Genomic DNA, 22,500 nt, shown 5'->3' on the forward strand with positions numbered 1-22,500 from the left:
CTAGAACCCTAGTTGGAAAAGCAAGATGCTCTTAGACCCAACCGTGAATTCCCGCTATTCTGCCGGTCATTTCAGCCATGAAGTCTCTTGTAATCAACCCTGTCGATTATCGTGTACATCGAGCCAAGCCCATTGACATGCAAATCAAATCCTCATAAGGTCTACCGGGACTTCATGGTATGTTATCAGCTGCAATCGTCGATATTGACATGCAAGCGCGAGGTAGCTCTCAGCGTTGAAGGGTCTCAATTACTGACTGTCAACAATGTTATTGGTTTTGTCAGTGGGAGTGAAACGGGTTGGAATGCCACTCCCTCCGATATGAACGTGACAATCTCACCGTGAAGTGGACAGCCTCTCGAAAACAAGAGAGCGCCAAATAACACGTCACTGTGAGGAACAATAAGGCGGAGTTTGTCCATATGGATAGACCTAGCTAGAGTACCTATCCTTTAGACCTAGCTATAGCCGTCTCCCACTTCCTCTTACAGTCTCGTCATGCGCTTCACCTTCCTTTACTAGAGCTACTGTGGCAAACTTACTAGACCTGCAATGATTTCTACGTAGATATCTTTGGACATACCTTTCCCAAAATTATAGAAATCGAATTTTCCTCAATGTCTTCCGGTGAGAAAAAGTACCCGGAACAGGAAAGTCATGTGACACTAACATATTCTTAATACCTATTGGTTAGAATTATCTCGTCTAACCAATCAGCGATCAGGATACTTTTCCGAGCTAAAAGGGCACCCCTGCGAATCAGTGCAAATCTGCCTCACTATAAAGAATTGACTATAGTTACTTTGAACAACTAATATCTCTTTATCTATCTCAATAAAATATTTAGAAAAAAATATTTTGATTGATAACTTTTATCTGTTTGACAGATTTATCAGCACAATTATCTTTTGTACATTTCCTCCCTTTCTCCCATGTCCTTGACATCTTTCAATGAGTCACAAGTTCCAATATTTTCAAAGCCATCGAAATTCATATCCTGTTTAATCTTTATACTATTAACAACATTGACATCCATCGTTAAAGAAAATGTTACTGGAATTATCATCACATAAGGGTATAAAATTTCACCACTAGGTTTACTGTCACCATGGGTTGGGAATTTAGCACCAATCTCATCAAGAAACACTGTACAAAACTCATTAGGTGCAACAACAATATTTACCAATTCCTTACACCACTTACAGGATTAAAAACATCGTACCATATAGAAGGAATAATTGAGTTTGCTCTTTGGGTAGTTATCATAATTACTAACTAGGGTTATTTTTCCCGGTCCTATCCCCCTATAAAGGTTTAAAGGCCGCTCATGAATGGCAGAGGCAAGGGACAGTGACATTGCCCTACCAATCAGGACAATGCCCTAGACACTGACCATACATTATATGATCAGCGCCCAAGTCTCCTCTCCACCCAAGCTAGGACCAGGGAGGGCCAGGCAGTGGCTGCTGATGACTCGGCGGATAAACCTATAGGCTCCCCCAAAACCCCCCAACCTTAGCTCACAAGGATAGTAAGGTTGCAGACACTAATGGCACTAGCGAGTCTGAGCGGGACTCGAACCCCCGACTGGCAAACACCAGGCAGAGACGTTACCAATCAGGCCACAGCAGTACCTGTTTGTCGTGTACATCATTAGGCATGTACTCGTAGAGTATCACACAACATATTTGGCGTTAATTGTCAAATCCACTTTATAGTAACACTTAGAAAACAAAAGCTGCTACTTGCAAGCCCGAAGATATTCAGTATTTCGGATGTCTTGTGGGAGCTTAATACATACCTCAATATTAGGCAGTTCCCTCAGGCATCACTACACAGGTGCATCCAGTATCTTTCAGAATTGCAGATACTTGGTGATCCAAGGCACTTTCCCCAATTTAGGGGGGTAACCGACATCAAGCAAATGAAAAATAAGGGACTTTTCCTCTCAGCCTGACAAGAGACTCAACCGAGTACGGCTGGTACTGCTAGGGTGCCACATCCCACCCTACCCCGTTATCTACCAGAGATGAAGCTTCATAACGCTGAATCCCCTCCTAGTACTAAAATGAAATGGATCTTTTCGGGTTGAGCATTCGAACTTGGGATGTCCATAATTCTCCACAATTAAAGCACACTATTCCTATATGCATTTGCATTTTAGCTGTTGTCAGCTTAAATGGTTATTTTGCTTTTGTGAGAGAAAAATTTCTTACGCCACTGATCTGTTGTCTTTCTGAAAGCTTTAAATACAGCAGATTCAAGTTTAGAAAAATCGTTGATAATATCCCTTGGTAAAGTGAAGTATACATTCAACGATGTATTTGGAAATAACAGCGGAAGTCTATAAGCCTGTTTCGATGGTCCATCCACACATTTTTTTCAGTTAGGTAATCACCATTTGTAGATATTGTCCGTTTAAACCTTTTGATGGTATCATCGTGATAAAAAGATCTATTCATTTTAAAAGTATTGGTATTATCTAGTGATGCTTGTAATCTCTTCAATTCTTTCTAGAGCCTGTCTTCTCTTCTTTTCTTCGCTCTTCATTTACGACTTCCTAATACGAGACTCTCCTTAGCTCATTCTTCCAAACTAATTCTTTCATTCTCTCCAATTACCTTACAATTCTCTCCTCTAAAAGTCCCTTACCTTCCAAGCTTACCCTTTCTCCCCAAGTAATCCAATTAAAAATCCTCAGCCACGAATAACTATAAGAGATTCTTAAATCAGAAGAAATTAAAATTTACATAGACTAACAGGAAGCAAATCCATAATATAAACTAGAAACCTGGATTCTAAACTATTTTATAATCTAATCAGTTTATATAATACAAAAACCTAAATGTAAGAAATGCCTTGGCTATAGATACAACATTAAATAGCCTAAACTAATTCATTACGATCCGGAGAAACTGTCCCCAAAGTAGCTTCTAGTACTCACAGAAGAAAATAGGAAACTTCATGAACTAGCAGTTCTTACTGAGGTATTCCTAAGAATCGACTCCAATGTATTCCTACAGAAAACTTGACACATACGAAAACAAATTTGAGAAACTAACCCTTCTAGCACTCCATAGAACGTTGATCCTTACATGACATAGCCACAGTATATTGGGACCAAAATAACCTGGCATGAATATATTGGTAAAATTCAGTGTTACATACCTGTTTTGCTGCTTGAGATTACACAGTCCCTCCCATTTGTAACTTACTAAGACGTGGGTGTGTATGTAGACTTGTTTTGTATTCAAACAAAAAAATCGGTCCATGTTTCACAAAGTTAGGAGGGTTTTGTTTACACGGGAACTACCTGACGCAAGGCAAGATGGCGTCAGTAGGCAGTAGTGTAGTGGCCTGGCCGACAACCAGCGTTGCTCTTTCCGAGACTTTATGTTTGGTTTTCATTTGTTTTATGTTGAACTGGCAGGATACAAGAACTACGATATAAAAATGTCAAAATATCAGCTAATTATAGACTTTTATCTGTTTATACCATTTACGCAAATGGGCTATAAAATTTCATGATATAATGTTGAGAAATATTTGTATTATTAGTGCAGTGAAGACCATAAGTTGAACACGTATTTGTTCTCATACTAACAACCCTTCTGTTATTTATTTGGATTATCTTTCAGCATAGCTAGAAGATAATCCAAATAAATAACTGAATGTTTGTAGTAGTTAGGGAAAAATACAAATTATATCCGAATTCGTCATGTTTAAATTACCAATTTCGTTGTGTGTGTGTGTATATATATATATATATATATATATATATATATATATATATATATATATATATATATATACATTATATATATAGTATATATATATATATATATATATATATATATATATATATATATATAAATATATATATATAATATATATATAAATATATATATATATATATATATATATATACATTATATATATAGTATATATATATATATATATATATATATATATATATATATATATATATAAATATATATATATAATATATATATAAATATATATATATATATATATATATATATATATATATATATATATATAATTTATATATATGTATATATATAATTTATATATATATGTACACATATATATATATATATATATATATATATATATATATATATATATATATATATACACTCAATGATTCTTGTGAAATAAAATCACTGGAGATTTAAGACATATCTAATTTAGGATATGAAAATAGCCACAGAACAATATATTCTTACAGAAACAGAAACTTTCGCAAAGTAAATAGGCAATAATTATATTTACAGGTGCCCCACATTGATATAAAGTTCAATAACATAAAAATCTGAATGGAATCATGTCGAAACGAAAACGGGAGTGAAGATATATTTTAAAGAAATAGATTTTCGAAATCAAAACACATTAGGGAAAAATCAAACGAAGTTCTTTCTGAAATATTTTAGTTTTCTATTATCACAGTTACGCCATAATCATGAGCGACTCTGTAATTTACATATCAACAAAAGAGATAGAATTTCCATCGTCACAAAACGAAAATGGTTGTGTACATACCTTTCAAAAAATTCCTCCAAAAAAACCGTACTATTCCAGCTAGCACACATACCTCCGGTTATGTTTTCAATTCCTTCATTTATTCACTTACGGTATTATGCCTTTAAAACTTCTACTAATTGGCCTATTTAAAAACAAACTATTTTCCTCCAATGAATAGTTGAGTTCCACTGAACTTTTACATACATTGCTAATATTTATACACAACTTCTAGAACAACAATTAATATTAAAATGACCTTAATATATTTTTTCTTTTTTTTCTCTCACGAATTTACTCTTCTTATTTTATTCGTTCCTTAAAACCACAGTAATCTGGTAAGATTGTCATTAATGAAACCAAGAAAACTAAGTGATTTCATCCATATTGCATTCTGTTTTAACATTGTGACTACCATTTACTTGATACAGAGTATTCAAACTATATATATCATATATAATATATGTTTATATATACATATATATATATATATATATATATATATATATATATATATATGTATAGATACATTATATATATATATATATATATATATATATATATATATATATGCATATATATATGTATAGAAACATTATATATATATATATATATATATATACACATGTATACATATATATGTATATGTATATATATATATATATATATATATATATATATAAATATATACATTATATATGTATGTATATATATACATATACATAAACATATATATATATATATATGTATGCATATATATACATATATACATATATATACATATATATGTATATATATATATATATATATATATATATATACACACATATATATATACACATATGTATACAAACATATATATATATATATATATATATATATATATATATATATATATATATATACGTACATAATTTCAAATTAAGTTTCTTAGACATTATGTAGGTTCATTATTTAGCTACAAATTAGGAGCAATGCAGGACATATACAATAAAATCTCAAAAACTCAAAAAATAAATAACACTTGTAGTCATAAAATATTCTATTGTTTTCACTTTTAAGTATTTTTCCCTCTACTTATATACAAAAAAATTCTTATGTGATGAATCATAACAAGTGAACTTATATCTATAGGTATCCAATCATTAATATTGATTTCAAATTATACGATATGGGGTCTTATGAAATATCTCTCGGGAAGCCTTATCACGACCTGGTGGGACTATGCAAGTTCTTCTGAAACCTCGACCTGGATTTAACAAGGAAGTCGATGTTAGAAAACTTGTACAGATGCCACCAAAATGTACAAAAATGTTCTCTTAAATACTGTATGTATGTATGTATGTCATGGAAGGATATCCAGGGAAGACCTTCGGTTTCTTGTTAGAAATGGTATGTATCCTCTTGAGTGTAATTTTTGGTACAAATTGTACTTTGCTATCTATACATAAGTGTGTCTGTATGTATATGTATGTGTGTATAAATCACGAAATAGCTGACACGTGATGTGCATAGAATATGCATTAGCCTGAAAATTCATTGTTTGGGGTCATGGTTTTGTCTTGTAAATTATATCAATGTGACTCAAATAATGTCATTTACAAGACGAAATCAATCACTCAAACGACGTCTATTCACTTTTACTTTAATGGCTTTAATACACACACATATATACTGCATATACACACATATATATACATATATATACTGTATATATATACATATATATATATATATATATATATATATATATACACACACAAAATATGTCTTAGTCTTGGATGTTAGTTTTCACTTTTGACGTGGATGCCGAATGATGAAAGTTGATGGGTCTATCATAACAATGGCAGTCTTGATGAGCAAAACTACGCTGGTCATGAGAGACGAATCTCTTTCTACCTTTTGGAGTATCACAAGGACAATGATACTGTATGTTGGTGTTACAATGTGTAGGTGATGTGTTCTGAATGGCGGTCGTGACAGGCCTCCGAGGCTACACAGAAGTCGTCATTTCTTCTATGACTGTGATAGACCGTCCTGGTCTTTTGGTAGGTACTCTTCGTAGTATAGGTGGCCTTGGGATAGAGGGCACGTGGCATTCATACAGAGGATAGTGCCTTTTTATGCCGAATCCCATGCCCATGCCAGGTGGGTCCCCATACCCAACACCATTGCCTTGGCCTAATCTAGCCAAGCCTTCTGGTTCACTAAAACTCACACCACTGGACTGTCGGAGACGACGGCTTGTTGGATGACTGGGTAATGTCGCGTGGTGGTGGGAACGTCTCAGCAAATGTTCATCCGGATCATCATCCACGCATGGGAAATCTAAACCATCATCACACTCATTGTATGCAAAAAACTGGTCGAGATTCTTACAATTGTCAACACAGTCACCTACGTAATCATAGTAGTGATCTAGCAAACCCTCCTCAGAGATACATGTTAAGAGTTCAGGTTTGAGTCGCGGCTCCATTACATCTACAGAGGTCGCAAAGGATATAGTTTTGCCCATTTTATTATTGTAGTGCTGATAACCAGGATTGTGCAGATTGTTCCCTGACGCAGGCATCCCTGAATCCATGCCACAGGTACAGACTGGACTAGTGATTGGACCACCAACTGTGACAATTGGCTTATTAATAGAACTGCTTATGGCATTACCTCCACCTAATCCACCTCCTCCTCCCCCTCCTCCTCCTCCTCCCCCACCTCCTCCTCCTCCTTCCCCATTTTCAAGGGGAAGAGCATATGGTTCTTGGGACAAATGGGAATCAACTGTTGTGAAGGATACACTTATATCTTGCTTTGTTAACCGTTCTTTGAAGTAACTTAATAGAAACAAACAGGAAGCGCCCGTCACCACGAAGAAACTTGCAAAGAAGTATCCTGTTTTGTTGCTGCTTTCATTTATATAACCTGATGAAAGAAATACTTGATAAGTAATATGTTATGGATATCCCCATCTTATAGAATCAAATATGAGATCTATGTAACAAAAAAGACATTAGTCCTTGAAATCCAGCATTTTGTAACACCATGAATTAATCAAGTGAAGTATAACAGTCTGTAACAGTCAGTAACTTACCTGTAATGGGCACTCCAATCAGGATAGGAATGGCAGTAGCTCCCTGAATGAATCCCCAAGCTCTTGAGAAGTGTCTCGCTCTGACTTTTTCTAAAGTTAACATTTGGAAAGCGTAGTGGGCCCCTCCCAATAGGAGACCATACAGCCACATGAAAAGCACATACCCATAATAACCTTTCACTGCAGTCAGAGCCAGCACTGTTACTCCTGTTCCAGAGAAGTAATAAAGAATTGATTAAAAAATAAGCACCCCCTTGCAGGTGGTAAAATAATGTTTCAAACAACACTGCCAAATTAAATCTAAGACAAATATTGTTCAGAATCTAATGTATGTTTATACAAAATTAATGGTTAATATAGTGTTTTTTATATCTGTCACAACAGTGATACTGGCAGCCAATGAGATATTTGTTCAGTATGACATTTGAATTACCTGTACCCAACACGGTATCTTTAAAAACAAATAATTTATAAAATCAGTGATAAAAATAAGACACCTACCAAGACCATAGAGCGATGTCTGGCATAAATACTGCCGAGATATCATGCACTCCTCGCTCTGTCGCACCACAATCAGACCAAATCCAATGCATCCGAGAGCATAGGCAAACCCAAGGAACGTTTGAAGTAAGATCAAGGCTGAGTCCTCTAATCCTTCTCGTTGGCCTCCTAAAATCTGTGAATGATATTTTGATAAGTATGAGTGGCTGGGAAATGGAAAACAATAATAAAAAAACAAAAGAATAATCTGACCATAGACATTTGGTCACACCATGCCCTGTGAGAATAGTCACCATTCTGCTTGGCACACATTTTTCCTCTGATCAGTATTCTTGAGATTCCACCGAATTTTCCTGGGATGTATGTTGAAGTTTTCTTCATATTACCAAGACAATCTACAGATATCTAACTCCTGCCATACTTGACTCGTATTTTCCCAATCACCAAAAGAAGCTTGTTCTATTATTCAATGTTCCTACCGAGTGTTTGCCCTTTCCTCATAGAGTAGAGATCACTTGCAGATTTGTTCCTTAATTCTCGAAAGAAAGTTTTAATACTATAACAGATTCTGAAAAGTCTCCTCATACTGTCAATACTTCAATCTAAAGCAGAAACACACAATCTGGAGAAAGTAAGCACATGTCATTGCTGGTCTGAATTCAAAGAAATAGATGCCACAAGTGGAGAATTTAAATTTGTAACCTTCTTAGGCTCCTCTCATTTCTTTCTGGAAGGACCTTGTTCTTTCAATTCTGGGTAAATCATGCAATTTAGTGGTCTTTTTCACTAGATTCACACCACAAAATATTGATGTTTCTAATTTCTGTCTAGTGATGTTTAAACCTTAAAATTCTGTCTTCACCATAAATTTCGTCTTTCTTGTTAGTTGAATAAAACGAAAGTGGCTAAGTTTTGTTACACATGTCATTTTTATCGTTGCTGCCATTTATATTACATGATGCTCTCTTCAAAAGTAGAAAAATATTATATGTTCTACTTTGACGAAAAAAAAAGAACGTAACGTAGCATCATTCAATCTCCAGATAAGTTTTTATTGCATATGCAGTCCTAATTAAATTGCCTACTACCCTCACCGGTGGAGAGTTTTCTTTACTTCCCCTGTTTAGGGCGACTACTAGGCCTCCAGTGCAATGTAAGTTAGGATTACAAGGAAAATGCAATTAGTTAGAATTAGAAACAATAGCTATATTAACTTCTCTAATCACACTCGAAAGACCAGTTTCTAGCATGACAATCCTATTGACCTTGTCTAAGCTATAGAAAGGATTTGATTCTAACCATTCTAAGCACAGAGTTGATTAATTCCCCTTTTGCAACAGGGACTTTTTTATATTAGTGTTGTTGAACATCGTTTATTCTGTGTATCCCAGTGAGTTTATTTTGTTTTTGCTTAAATATATCTATGCCGGCAGCAACAGAGGTATCAGAGATTAATAAGCTTGGCAAGAAAATGAGGTAAAAAAAAGGATTTTGTTATGGAACAGAGAAATATAGACCCTGAAGAATGCCAGAGAGTAAGAGAGGAGATTGAAAGATGCAGACCTTAAGAAAATGAAATAAATAAGAGACATTTGCTTTGAAAAGTGTAGTGGAAACATATATCAGGAGACTAAATGAAGGTTCACGGGAGAAAGTTACAAATTCTGACTGTAATATACAATTCATTCCTACTGTAAAGGAGAATGGTCTGGTTAGGTTGTGTGAAGATTGCATAGTAACATTAAATCCACAGCTACAGCCTACAGAAGGCTCAAAATCCATTGCCAAATCACAGAAACACGTTCACAAATAGGCCAGGATGTACTGTATTTTCGAAACTGGATCTTAGACAGGTATTCTAACAATTCTATATTAGATGAAAATGCACAAGAATTTTACCCATTGAATCCATCTTTGGCTTTACATCATCCAGAGAGACTACCTTACGAAATAGTTAGCAGTACAGGAATCTAACAACAAACTATGGATATAATTTTTGCTGGAATGCCAGGAGTATTTCATTCATAAATAATATTATAGACTGAAGTATTATTATTATTATTATTACTAGCCAAGCTACAACCCCAGTTGGAAAAGCAAGATGCTATAAGCCCAAGGGCTCCAACAGGGAAAAATAGCCCAGTGAGGAAAGGAAATAAGTAAAGCTAAGAGAGAACATAAAGGGAGACTACGGACAGTTCTGAAGAAAACGATGGAAAATAATATTAAAGTTAATAAGGGCAAATGTATTTTAGCAGTTGATGCAGGATTATAGTAGCCTACTGGGAACGACCCTGCTTGGAAATCTGTTGGACGGGAGTTCAAGACTCGCTCAAGTCCGATAGATTCTAGCAGTGTCTGCAATGTCACCCTTCTTGCGAGCTAGGGACTCGGGGTTTAGGGAGCCTATAGGTCTACCTGCTGAGTCATCAGGGATCATTGCCTGGCCTTCCTTGCTTGAGGGTACACTTGGGTACACTGTTCTATCTTATATCTTTTTTCTCTTCCTCTTGTTTTGTTAAAGTTTTTATAGTTTAAAAAAATGATATTTATTTTAATATTGTTGCTCTTCTTGAAATATTTTATTTTTCCTTGTTCCCTTTCCTCACTGAACTATTTTCCCTGTTGGAGCCCCCGGGCTTATAGCATCCTGCTTTTCCAACTGGGGTTGTAGCTTAGCAAGTAGTAGTAGTAATAATAATAATAATAATAATAGCTTGGGTGGAGAGAGGCTTGGTAAATCACTACAGTATTGTCCTGTCTTTAAGGCACTGTCCACTCCCTTCCCTCTGCCATTCATAAGTGACATTTAAACCTTTAATACTTAACTCTATGATTAATGGCGATAGTATTCACAAGACTGAGGAGAAAATTAGAGAAGTGCAATCAGCACAGGTACCACAAAATGTAAAAGAATCTGTTACATTTTAATGTTTGGTAACATTTTATGGGAGTTTCATTCAGAACTCACCCGAGGATAATACTGGCTGTTAAAATACCTGTCTTGGAAAGATTATCTTTTTACGTTATTTGATCTATTCATTTGTTAAATGAGCTATTAAAATACAGCTTCATAGCAGAAACCATATATATAAACATATGTATGTATATATATATATATATATATATATATATATATATATATATATATATATATATATATATATATATATATATTTGTGTATATATGGGTGTGTGTGTGAGTATTTGTGTGAGAGAGCCAGAGGTGAGTTTCATCACCATGGGTGTTCAACATCTTTTTACATGGAGTGATGACAGAGATTAAAGAAAGAACATTGGATGTAATTGCAAAGCTGAGCAATAATGATGCAAGTCATGCAGGATTGGGTAGAGTGAAAATAAGCTGCAGAAACTGGCAAAAAAGCTTAAAGAGTTCACAAGAGGGAAAGGTTAAAGTGATTGTGGTAGCCTATTGGAAACGTCTCTGCCTGGCAATATGCTAAAAGGGAGTTCGGGACCCGTCCAAGCTCGCCAGTTTCTAGTGGTGTCTGCATCCTCATCATTCTTGTAAGCAAGGGAGGGGGGGACTCTATAGGTCTAACGGCTGAGCCATCAGCAGCCATTGCTTGGCCCTCCCTGGTCCTAGCTTGGTGGAGAGGGGGCTTATGCAATCAACATATGCATATATGGTAATGGATATGTTACATTCTTAACAGCACCGAAAAGCAAATATAAAGGATGATGGTTACAGGAAAGAAGAAGTCACAGAATATCTGATACAACAAATGTAGCCGAATGTTTGTGAAAAATTAGTAAAAAGACTAAAATTGTCTGGAGAATGTATGAAGGGATGGTTGCCCCAATTCTCTTTTAGGGAAGTATATTTGAATTTATTAGATGCGAAGAGAAAACAAAAAGGCTGCAGATACTGAACTGCCCGCATAAGAATTCATACTGGGAATGACGTAGAGATAATGATGTAAACACAGTTAGATTAGTCGAAAGGATTGTTATCAGCATTTTGATGTGGCTGAGTCGCATGGAAAGTGAAAAGAGCGATTCATTTAGAAGTGCAAAGATAAGAGGAAGGAGTGGAAAGATGGCGGAAATGGAGGAAAGGCTTATTTGGAAAGGAATGGCTTTAACATCCATAAAGTGCAGGAGTGTGTCTGAGACAAGAATGAATGGCGGTGTGTGTGTGTGTGTGTAGGGGGGGGGGGAGGGATTCGACTAGTGCTCTGAAATTTATATCACAAGGGGGTGTTCCTCCATGATTCAGAAGTCAGAGGATGAGATTTACACTGAATGTCATTGCTTGGGGGGATATACCTCAATATGATATACAGCAAGCTAGACTCCTATACATAAACATTCAATTCCAGGACTTTCAAAAATAAGAACTTTTGCATCGAATACATTCTAAATGATTAAAATAAGCCAAAATAAAATTAATATTTATAAAAAAATTTTTATAACCATTCTGTAGGATTTCTTGATATAAACACAAGCTCACAAGTGGTAGCAAGATAATCTGAATGAAAGAGACATATTATTATTATTATTATTATTATTGTTATTATTATCATTATTATCATTATTATTATTATCATCACTTGCTAAGCTACAACCCCAGTTGGAAAAGCAGGACGTTATAAACCCAGGGGCTCCAACAGGTATAATAGCCCAGTGAGGAAAGGAAACACGGAAAAACAAAATTTTTAAGAAGAGTAACAACATTAAAATAAATATCTTGATGTCAAAAGTTATCTTCATGCCACTTAACGATTTTAAGAATATATTATCCACCTCTCTAAATAATATTAAAGTCCTTTGTCATCTTCACTGACATATCTGTGACTTTGTGACTCATATCCTGTCGAGATAAAATGATTCATGAACAGTAACAAAGGCATGCGATGCTTTCTTCATTTCAGATTAGACCTGTTTATTAGTGCTTGCCTATGCTTGCCTCACATCCGGTCTTGTTCATACGTAAACAAAGGATGCAGACTTCGGTCTAGAAATTACCAGATCAGTTCAGTAAAGATTGCCTTGCCTCATGCAAGACACGGGCTCTTGCGTTAGCAGCCCGCAAGCGAATTTAATTGAAATTTACTTTAATTAACTTTGAAAGAGGGAAGAAAATGACCGACATACACCACATACAGATAAACGTTTTATTGCTCCTTAATAAACTTAATTAATGGGATCTCTTTTCTAGTTACTTCTCCCAAACTACAGTCAGGGTTGGAGTTTATGACTTGGTTAATATTGTTGGGCTTGAGAATCTTTTACAGTATAAGATTTAAATATATATATATATATATATATATATATATATATATATATATATATGTATATATATACATATATATACACATATATACATATCTATATACATATATATACATATCTATATACATATATACATATTTATATACATATATATATATATATATATATATATATATATATGTATGTATATAAATATGTATATATGTATATAGATATGTATATATGCATATAGATATGTATATATGTATATATAAATATGTATATATGTATATAGATATGTATATATGTATATAGATATGTATATATGTATATATACATATATATATATATATGTATATGTATGTATATACATATATACATATCTATATATATATATATATATATATATATATATATATATATACATATCCATATACATATATACATATCTATATACATATATACATATTTATATACATATATATATATACATATATATATATAAATATATATATATATATATATATATATAAATATATATATATCATCATCTCCTCCTAAACGTATTTTTGCAAAGTGCCTCGGTTAGATTTCGCCAGTCGTCTCCATCTTAAGGATTTAATTCAACACTTCTCCATTCATCATCTTCAACTTCGCGCTTCATAGTCCTCAGCCATGTAGGCCTGGGTCTTCCAACTCTTCTAGTGCCTTGTGGAGCCCAACTGAACGTTTGGTGAACTAATCTCTCTGGGGGGGGGGGGGTGCAAAGAGCATGCCTAAACCATCTCCATCTACCCTTCATCATGATTTTATCCACATATGACACTCGAGTAATCTCTCTTATAGTTTCATTTCTAATCATGTCCTGCCATTTAACTCCCAATATCCATCTATGGGCTTTGTTCTTAAATCTACCAAATCTATTGGGAATTGTTTCATTGTCATACCATGACTCATGTCCATAGAGTAACACCGATCTCATTAAACTGATATACTGTATAGCCTAATTTTTATATGTAATTTCAGCCGATTTGACTTCCAAATTTTACTTAACCTAGCCATTGTCTGATTTGCTTTTTTCAGTCTTTCATTAAATTCTAATTAAAGACCCTATGGTATTGGAGATCATAGTTCCTAAATATTTAAATGATTCTACCTCATTAATCCTTTCTCCTTCCAATGATATTTCATCTACCACTGCATACTCAGTTCTCATCATCTCTGTCTTTCTTCTATTCATCTTAAGCCCAACCTTGTGAGATATTTCATGCATTCTGGTAAGCAAGCATTGCAAATCCTGCGGTGTTCTGCTAACAAGGACGGTATCATCAGCATACTCTAGGTCTGATAATTTCCTATCACCAATTCAGTCAATCCTTCTCCACCATCTCCGACTGTTTATATATATATATATATATATATATATATATATATATATATATATATATATATATATATATATAAAGATATACACAGTAAATACTGTATAAACATTATATATATATATCTATATATACAATATATTTATCTATATACTGTGCATATTTACAAATATGTGTATATACACTTGATACACACATATATTATATAAATAAATAAATAAATAAATAAATATCTATCTATCTATCTATCTATCTATCTATATATATATATATATATATATATATATACAGTATATATATATATATATATATATATATATATATATATATATATATCAACCACAATGGCATTTAATATCGAATTCTACCTTCGGGAATGTATATTCACTGGAAACTTATTCAAGATAACAGCTCCTTACTAGGCAAAGACTCGAACCTATGCCTTTTAGCCGAAACCATGCTAGCGGGGAATATACCAATCGAGCTATCAAGAGAGATATAAGTTTATTACAAGTCCACCGTACATATTCCTGTCGAATTCAGGAATCTGTTCTTAGACTTGAAATATTCCAATCCCCACCATGCTAGCTGAATTGTGAGTTTGCAACACGTGGTTATTCATGATGAATATATATCACTAACAGTTTCCATAGGTAGAATTCGATATTAAATGCCATTGTGGTTGATATTTACATTGATAAAAATCACGAGTGTTATTGATATATATATATATATATATATATATATATATATATATATATATATATATATATATATATATATATACAGTTCATATATATATAAATATATATATATATATAAATATATATATATATATAAATATATATATATATATTTATTTATTTATTTATTCATATACAAGTCAGCGTGTGTGCGTTTGTAGTTTTGTGTGGATATAAATGTGTGTGAGTATGTGGTGTGTTTCACGAAGTCCATTGTAATCAAAACTGGAAGCATATATTGACAAATTCCCTCTAGGAATTTACGTTTATCACTAAACAAAAAAGGGAATGAAACATTAATAAGAAATCTAACTCTAAGCGACAAAAAATATTGAAATATAATGGAAGTCTCAACTGAAGACAATGAATCAAAGTATGGTGATACTCACGAGGTAGAACAGCGGAGTGTATAAACCCACAGACATGACGGCCGAGGTCAAGATGAGGATCTGAACAGAGCGGATTTTTAAGCAACTCAGGTCGAAGTAGGGTGGCTTCTCCGAGTCATGCTTCTTCTTATCCTTCACTTGCTGGAAATCGTGAAAGCAACTGAGTGAGTTTATTATTGAACACTCTCCTTTATATACAAAAGCTCAAGGAAACAGGAAATTTCCTGTTCAAAATCGACACCGTTACTATTGAGAAAAACAGACATGTTTATTCAGGTTCTTTTTAGTGCGAGGGAAGAGCGAAGATACAAGCATAATATATATATACACAAAATGAACTATGTACGATCGTGTGACACACGGTTGGTACAATGGGAAGCAAAAAGGAAAAGTTAGCAATCTAATTACAAAACAATTACAATTGGATTAACACTGAATATATATTTCTCCATAATAATGGATAAATGAAAAATGGGAATAATGGGTTATCAAAAATGGCATATTTAAAGATCATCAATCTATCTATCTATCGAGACACTTCAAACAATATAAAACAAGAACAAGAAACAAAAGGGGAATTTTCTTCTTTTCGTTCCTCCCAGCCTGACGAGGGATTCAGCCGAGTTTGGTTGATAATGGTAAAGCTCATATATATATATATATATATATATATATATATATATATATATATATATATATATATATATATATATATACATATATATAACATATGTATGTATATATACGTATATATATACATACATACACACACATTATATATATATATATATATATATATATATATATATATATACATATATATATAGGTAGGTATATATATAAATTATATCATACGAAATATCTATACACAAAATTCTTATATCTTCAACAAATTACAAAAATATATACACTATCAATAACAGCTGAAAAAATTTATCACAACAAACTATATCAAAACCGGCAAAGAACAAGTCCTTCACCAGCTATATATTCCATCTTCATAAAACCTTCAATTTTGAAACAGACAAAATTTCCGGGTGAAATCTAAATCTTGTCAATAAAAATGATATATGGAATCTTTTTGAGAACAAAATTCATACCAGAGATTACTCCCATACAAAACAGGTTAAGTGTGATAAAGAGTTTTAAGAATCGAAGATAAAGATGTGGAAAGAATATTATGAACGCCTCTTAAATAAAGACAATTCTATAAAGTCCTTTAAAAATGGATTCCAGATTCTTGGTATGACTCATTTTATTAGCAGGAAGGATATAAAGAAGCCCCTAAAGTAGAAAACTGGTAAAACAATAGGAACAGATGGAGTTGCAACATAAGTACAGAAGAACCCTGGAAGAAGGAATGGACATGCTATCTGACCTAGCAAAGAATATATATATATATATATATATATATATATATATATATATATATATATATATAAATATATAATTTATATATATATATATATATATATACATATACACATACACACATTATTAGCTAAGCTACAACCCTGGTTGGAAAAGCAGGATGCTATAAGCCCAAGGGCTCAAACATGGAAAATAGCCCAATGAGGAACAATTAAATTAAAATATTTTAAGAACAGTAACAACATTAAAATAAATCTTTCATATATACACTATAAAAACTTAAAAAACAAAAGGAACAGAATATAGAATAGTGTGCCATACATATATACATATTCATATATATATATATATATATATATATATATATATATATATATATATAAATATATATATATATATATATATATATATATATATATATATATATATATACACATACATACATACATACAGGAAAACATACCAAAAGAGTAACCTCTATAGTGTCTATCTATAAAGAGAAGGGTGAAATTAGGGGATTGTGTAAACTGGACAGGAATAAAGCTAATGCCTCCCACCACAAAAATCTAGGAAAGAATAATGGATAATAGATGTAAGGAAAAAAACATCTGTAGGTGAGAAACAGTTTGGTTTTATGCCTGGAAGAGGAACGGCAGATGTAATGCCCCCCCCCCCCCCAGATGATAGTGAAAACCAGGACTTGAAGGTATTAAGGTATTCATAAACCTGGAAAAGAAATATATGAGTCCCACGTCAAGAGATTTCTATGAGAGTAATGGGAACACTTGTGAGATAATCTAAGGTAAGTATATAAAGGAGCGAAAATACAGTTTAAACTTTGGTGAATGGTTACCAAGGAATAAGACATAAATCCACTCTGGTACAGTAACACATGTTTTCTTATGACATATTGTTGTGTAGCCCCTATAAATGGGTAGTGAAGTCAAAACTAGAACAATGGAGGAATGTACTGGAAGAAAAAGGATTAAAGATCAGTCGAAAGAAGACTGAAGGCCTAAGTTTTAATGAAGATCAGAACTCCGAGATTAATGCAAGGGACAAGGTTGAACCGAGTAAAAAGATTCAGGTATCTGACGCAACCACAAAAATAACGTAATTATTAAAGGAAGAGAGTATAAGACAGTAGTGAGACCAGCGTTGATGTATGGAGAGAGAGAGAGAGAGAGAGAGAGAGAGAGAGAGAGAGAGAGAGAGAGAGAGAGAGAGAGATGAAAATGTTCAGGTGGATGTGTGGAATGACAGAAAGTCAGAATAAGAAAATGAAAGAATAATAACTACTTAAGTCGTAGACCTATCAAAGAAGGCCCAGGTAAGAAGACCGCATTGATATGGGCATGTGATGAAATGGAATGAGACATATGTACGGACAGGAGAGAGAGATGTTATGGAGGTGATTGGTGGGAGAGTGAGAGGGAGAGGAAGAGCGAAACGAAGGTGGATGGGTGTAGTTAAAGACGATATGAGAGACAAACAATTGGCAGAGGACGATTTGCTTGACCGAGCCAGGTGGAGGAGAGATGTCGGACATATCGACCCCACATACAAATAGTAAAAAAAAAAAGGCAGTGAAAGAAGGGTGAATAGTTGGGCTGGGGAAGAGAATTTATTTTTTCTTTCCTTTCCAGCTCGTATAAATTCTGTGAAAAAAAGATGCAAAGAAACATTTCATGGTAGAAGTGGAAATAAATGGTAAACCAATTGAAATGCAAGTTGACACAACAGCTGGTGTATCAATTATATAAAAAAAACGGCAAAAATCACTCATACTTTTTTTATAAAAAAGAACAAAAAGAGTTTTAAAGGGTTGCATGTAGTATTCACGAAATTAAAATAATAGGTTTATCAGAAATAGAGAAACTATCTCATGACCAAAAGCTAAGCAAACTGCCATCGATCATAGTCAACCATAAGGGACAGATTAAACTTGGTTTAGATTGGCTACAATATCTTGAAGTGGAATGGTAAAGTATTTTGTAAGTTGGTCACACAACAGTTGAAAGAGGTTTTTGAAGATAGAGTAGGGACAGTGAAAAATGCAAAGTCTGTTTTAGTATTGAAGCCAGATAGTACTCCCAGAATTTTTGTCATAGATCAGTGCCATTTGCTTTGAAAAGTGTAGTGGAAACAGAAATCAGGAGACAAGAAAATGAAGGTTCACGGGAGGAAGTTGCAAATTCAGACGGTACTGCATAACTCATTCCTTTTGTAAAGGAGAATGGTCTGGTTAGGTTGTGTGGAAATTACAAAGTAACATTAAATCCATAGCTACAGGTAACTCTAAATCCATTGCCAAATTACAAAGACATGTTCCAAAATATGTCAGGATGTACAGTATTTTCAAAAGTGGATCTTAGACAGGCATGCCATCAATTCTCTGTGGATGAAAATTCACAAGAATTATGCAAAATAAATGCATACTTAAGTTTGCATCACCCAAAGAGGAATGCCTTACGAAATACCTAGCAGTTCAGGAACCTGACAATTTTTGTTCCACCTCCGACTGCAAAGATTTTCCTTATCATGTAGTTGAATCGCTGGAAATTCAGAATTTCAAAGGGTTTAGCCCAGGTGTCGTTTCATAGTTCAATTGTTTTATCTTAGTATTTCGTTGTGTATTTAAATTCAGTGTTCGGCTGCTTACTTTATAAGAGACATTTTACTTTTATCTTCTTCTTTACCTTCAGCTTATCCCATTTCTAAATTGGATCGCAGTTTCTAGTCAGCCTTCTACATCTGCCTCTGTCCTGTACATCCTATTATTATCATTTGATTGGTAAAGTACCATTAGGAAACGCACCTCTCAAAGCAAATCATACCTTTCTTTTTTGGTTTTTAAGATGTAGGATGGCCCTTCTTTGTGGGTGATAAAGCGAGGCCGAACGATAAAAGATTCCTAAAAAGAAGCTCGTAAACACAACGCCTGTCACTGCCTGCAGGCCCAGACGCCAGCCCACCGACCTGGAAAATACACATATATTAACACTACGAAGCACATCCTTTTTTGGAAATTCAATCTGCAAAACTGAATAATGACTTAAGGAAAATAAAATTATATTTGTTAACATTACTAAGCATATCTTTCTACAAAATACAATACGCCAAATAAAATCGTGACAAAGGGAAAAGATGAGTGACATTACGTGATATAGCCTAATATTGCCCGGCATACAAGATAATTCACATTTGCTGTACTTTTACAAAGTTATGTCGGCTATTTTCCTTTTCCTAAACTCGAAGGCGAATATAAGAAATTTATGTAAGTTAATTACTATTCATTTTTGCTTCAAACGTACGTTGATGATTATTCATAAATATTTTTAAGCCTTTTTTTTCTTTGCGAGTTATTTTACTTCATACAAAGATGTTCAAGTAGTGTCAGCTAGCTTGTTGTACGTAACGATACTGTATTATCTATTGTTCTGAATAGTGTATCAAATAATTCAATGCTCTCGAGATGGTTATAAATCAGAGAGCTAAGGAATTAATTAATCTGTCAACGAATATCAATTAATAACGGATCAGATAACTTCATCTATGATAAATCTTCAATCTTAATTAATCTTATTAACAATGCTCTTAATGATGTTCAAATTAATTATTGCTTTTAAAGGTAAATCAGATGTGTGTGTGTGTGTGTGTGTGTGTGTGTGTGTGTGTGTGTGTGTGTGTGTGTGTGTGTGTAGCCTCGAAAGAAGAAAAGAAGACTTGATTGGAGTTGGTAATTTCGTCTTATTGATGACATCATCAAAACCATAGCCAGTCCGTTAATGTCACCAATAGAGAAAAAGTACTAACTCCAATCAAGTCTTTTTCCCCTTTCCTTGCGTCATATAACACACATTTTATGTTCATCATAACAGGAATTCTTATTTTGACAAACAAGCATTTTATGAAGAGTTGTTTGATCGCCGTTTAGGAAATGTCACAAAGTTGGTCTTTATTTCAAAAGCATTTTCCAGGACGACCAATCTATCATTCCTAAACATCTCCAATCAACACATCGATAGTTATAAAATTCAGGTAAAGAACTTTAATTAAAATCTTCCCCGGCTATAGAAAACCTTTTTTTTTAACCTTGTAGGACAGCAAGAGACATTTCTGGATCCATCCAGTTCCTGGATCGTAAAGATGAGGTTATGTATTTAAAGAACTATTGTGACTACATAGTGATTTGTAAGTAAAAGTAAATATCGTTTTACAATGTTCATAAATTTCTATTTGATTTCACTTAGATTCTATATTATTCATGGGGTTCTTTGGTATTAAGTCGTTTTATGGCCAAGATTGGCGCTTCTTCTACCTTTATAATATCATCATAAGCATCAGCCGTTAATAGTCCACTGCAGAACAAAGGTCTTAGACATTTCCATCCACTCGAATCTGTTTATTACCTTTCTATGATAATCTATACCCACGAATCTTCTTAACCCCTCAATCCATCGTCTTCTCTTCCTTCGCCTGCTTCTTTTAAAATCTCTAGTGACCTATTATGTTATTCTTAATGTCCATCTATTATCTGTCATTCTCATTAGATGCCCTGCCATTGTCAATTTCTTTTTCTTTAATTTTATTAGAACATCCTCTACTTTAGTTTGCTCTCTTATCCAAGTTGCTTTTTTTTTTCTGTCTCTTAGTGTTATTCCCATCATTATTCTTTCCATATCTCTCTGACTTGTAACTAGTTTATGTTCTAAGGCTTTAGTAAGGCTCCAAGTTTCTGATGCATAAGTTAATACGGATAAGATCATCTGATTAAGTACTTTTCTTTTTAGAGGTGGCATTTTACTTTTTATAATCTCATTTCGTTTACAAATAGTTCTCCATCCAATGTTTAACCTCCTTTTAATTTCGGTTTCACGTCCTGGCGAAACACTTACTGTCTGTCCTAAGTACTTATATTCATTATCAATCTCTAAAGGTTCGTCCATAACCCCTATTTGGTGTCTCTGCATTTTCATTGAACATATATGATCTTCGTTTTACTCATATTAATTTTCAGTCCTACATTTCTGCTTTCTCTATTCAAATCTTCTATCATTTTTTGCAATTCCTCTCACAATTCACTAAACATAATTATGACATTGCAAAGCTTAGTTTTTAAGGTACTCCCCCATTAATGTAATTCCTACATTTTCCCAATCTAAATCATTAAAAACTTCTTCTAGGCACAATGTGAATAATTAGGAGAGATGTGGTCTCCCTGTCTAACTCATTTCTCAATCGGAAAT

General features: G+C 33.5%; 1 protein-coding gene across 1 annotated transcript in view; it reads right to left on the reverse strand.

Annotated features, from left to right (window-relative positions):
- Window positions 1-6,304: 6,304 nt before the first annotated feature.
- LOC137630623 (monocarboxylate transporter 7-like) overlaps window positions 6,305-22,500 on the reverse strand; it is a 446,411-nt gene continuing 430,215 nt past the window's right edge. Inside the window, exons 7-11 of the mRNA XM_068362227.1 lie at window positions 20,089-20,230; window positions 15,881-16,021; window positions 8,132-8,306; window positions 7,631-7,837; window positions 6,305-7,461 (exon numbers count right to left, since the gene is read on the reverse strand). Of these exons, the coding sequence (XP_068218328.1) occupies window positions 6,536-7,461; window positions 7,631-7,837; window positions 8,132-8,306; window positions 15,881-16,021; window positions 20,089-20,230 (1,591 nt within the window). The 3' untranslated portion in view covers window positions 6,305-6,535. The remainder of the gene's footprint in view (window positions 7,462-7,630; window positions 7,838-8,131; window positions 8,307-15,880; window positions 16,022-20,088; window positions 20,231-22,500) is intronic.

Source organism: Palaemon carinicauda, chromosome 38 (genome assembly GCF_036898095.1).
Source record: "Palaemon carinicauda isolate YSFRI2023 chromosome 38, ASM3689809v2, whole genome shotgun sequence".
Lineage (NCBI taxonomy): Eukaryota > Metazoa > Arthropoda > Malacostraca > Decapoda > Palaemonidae > Palaemon > Palaemon carinicauda.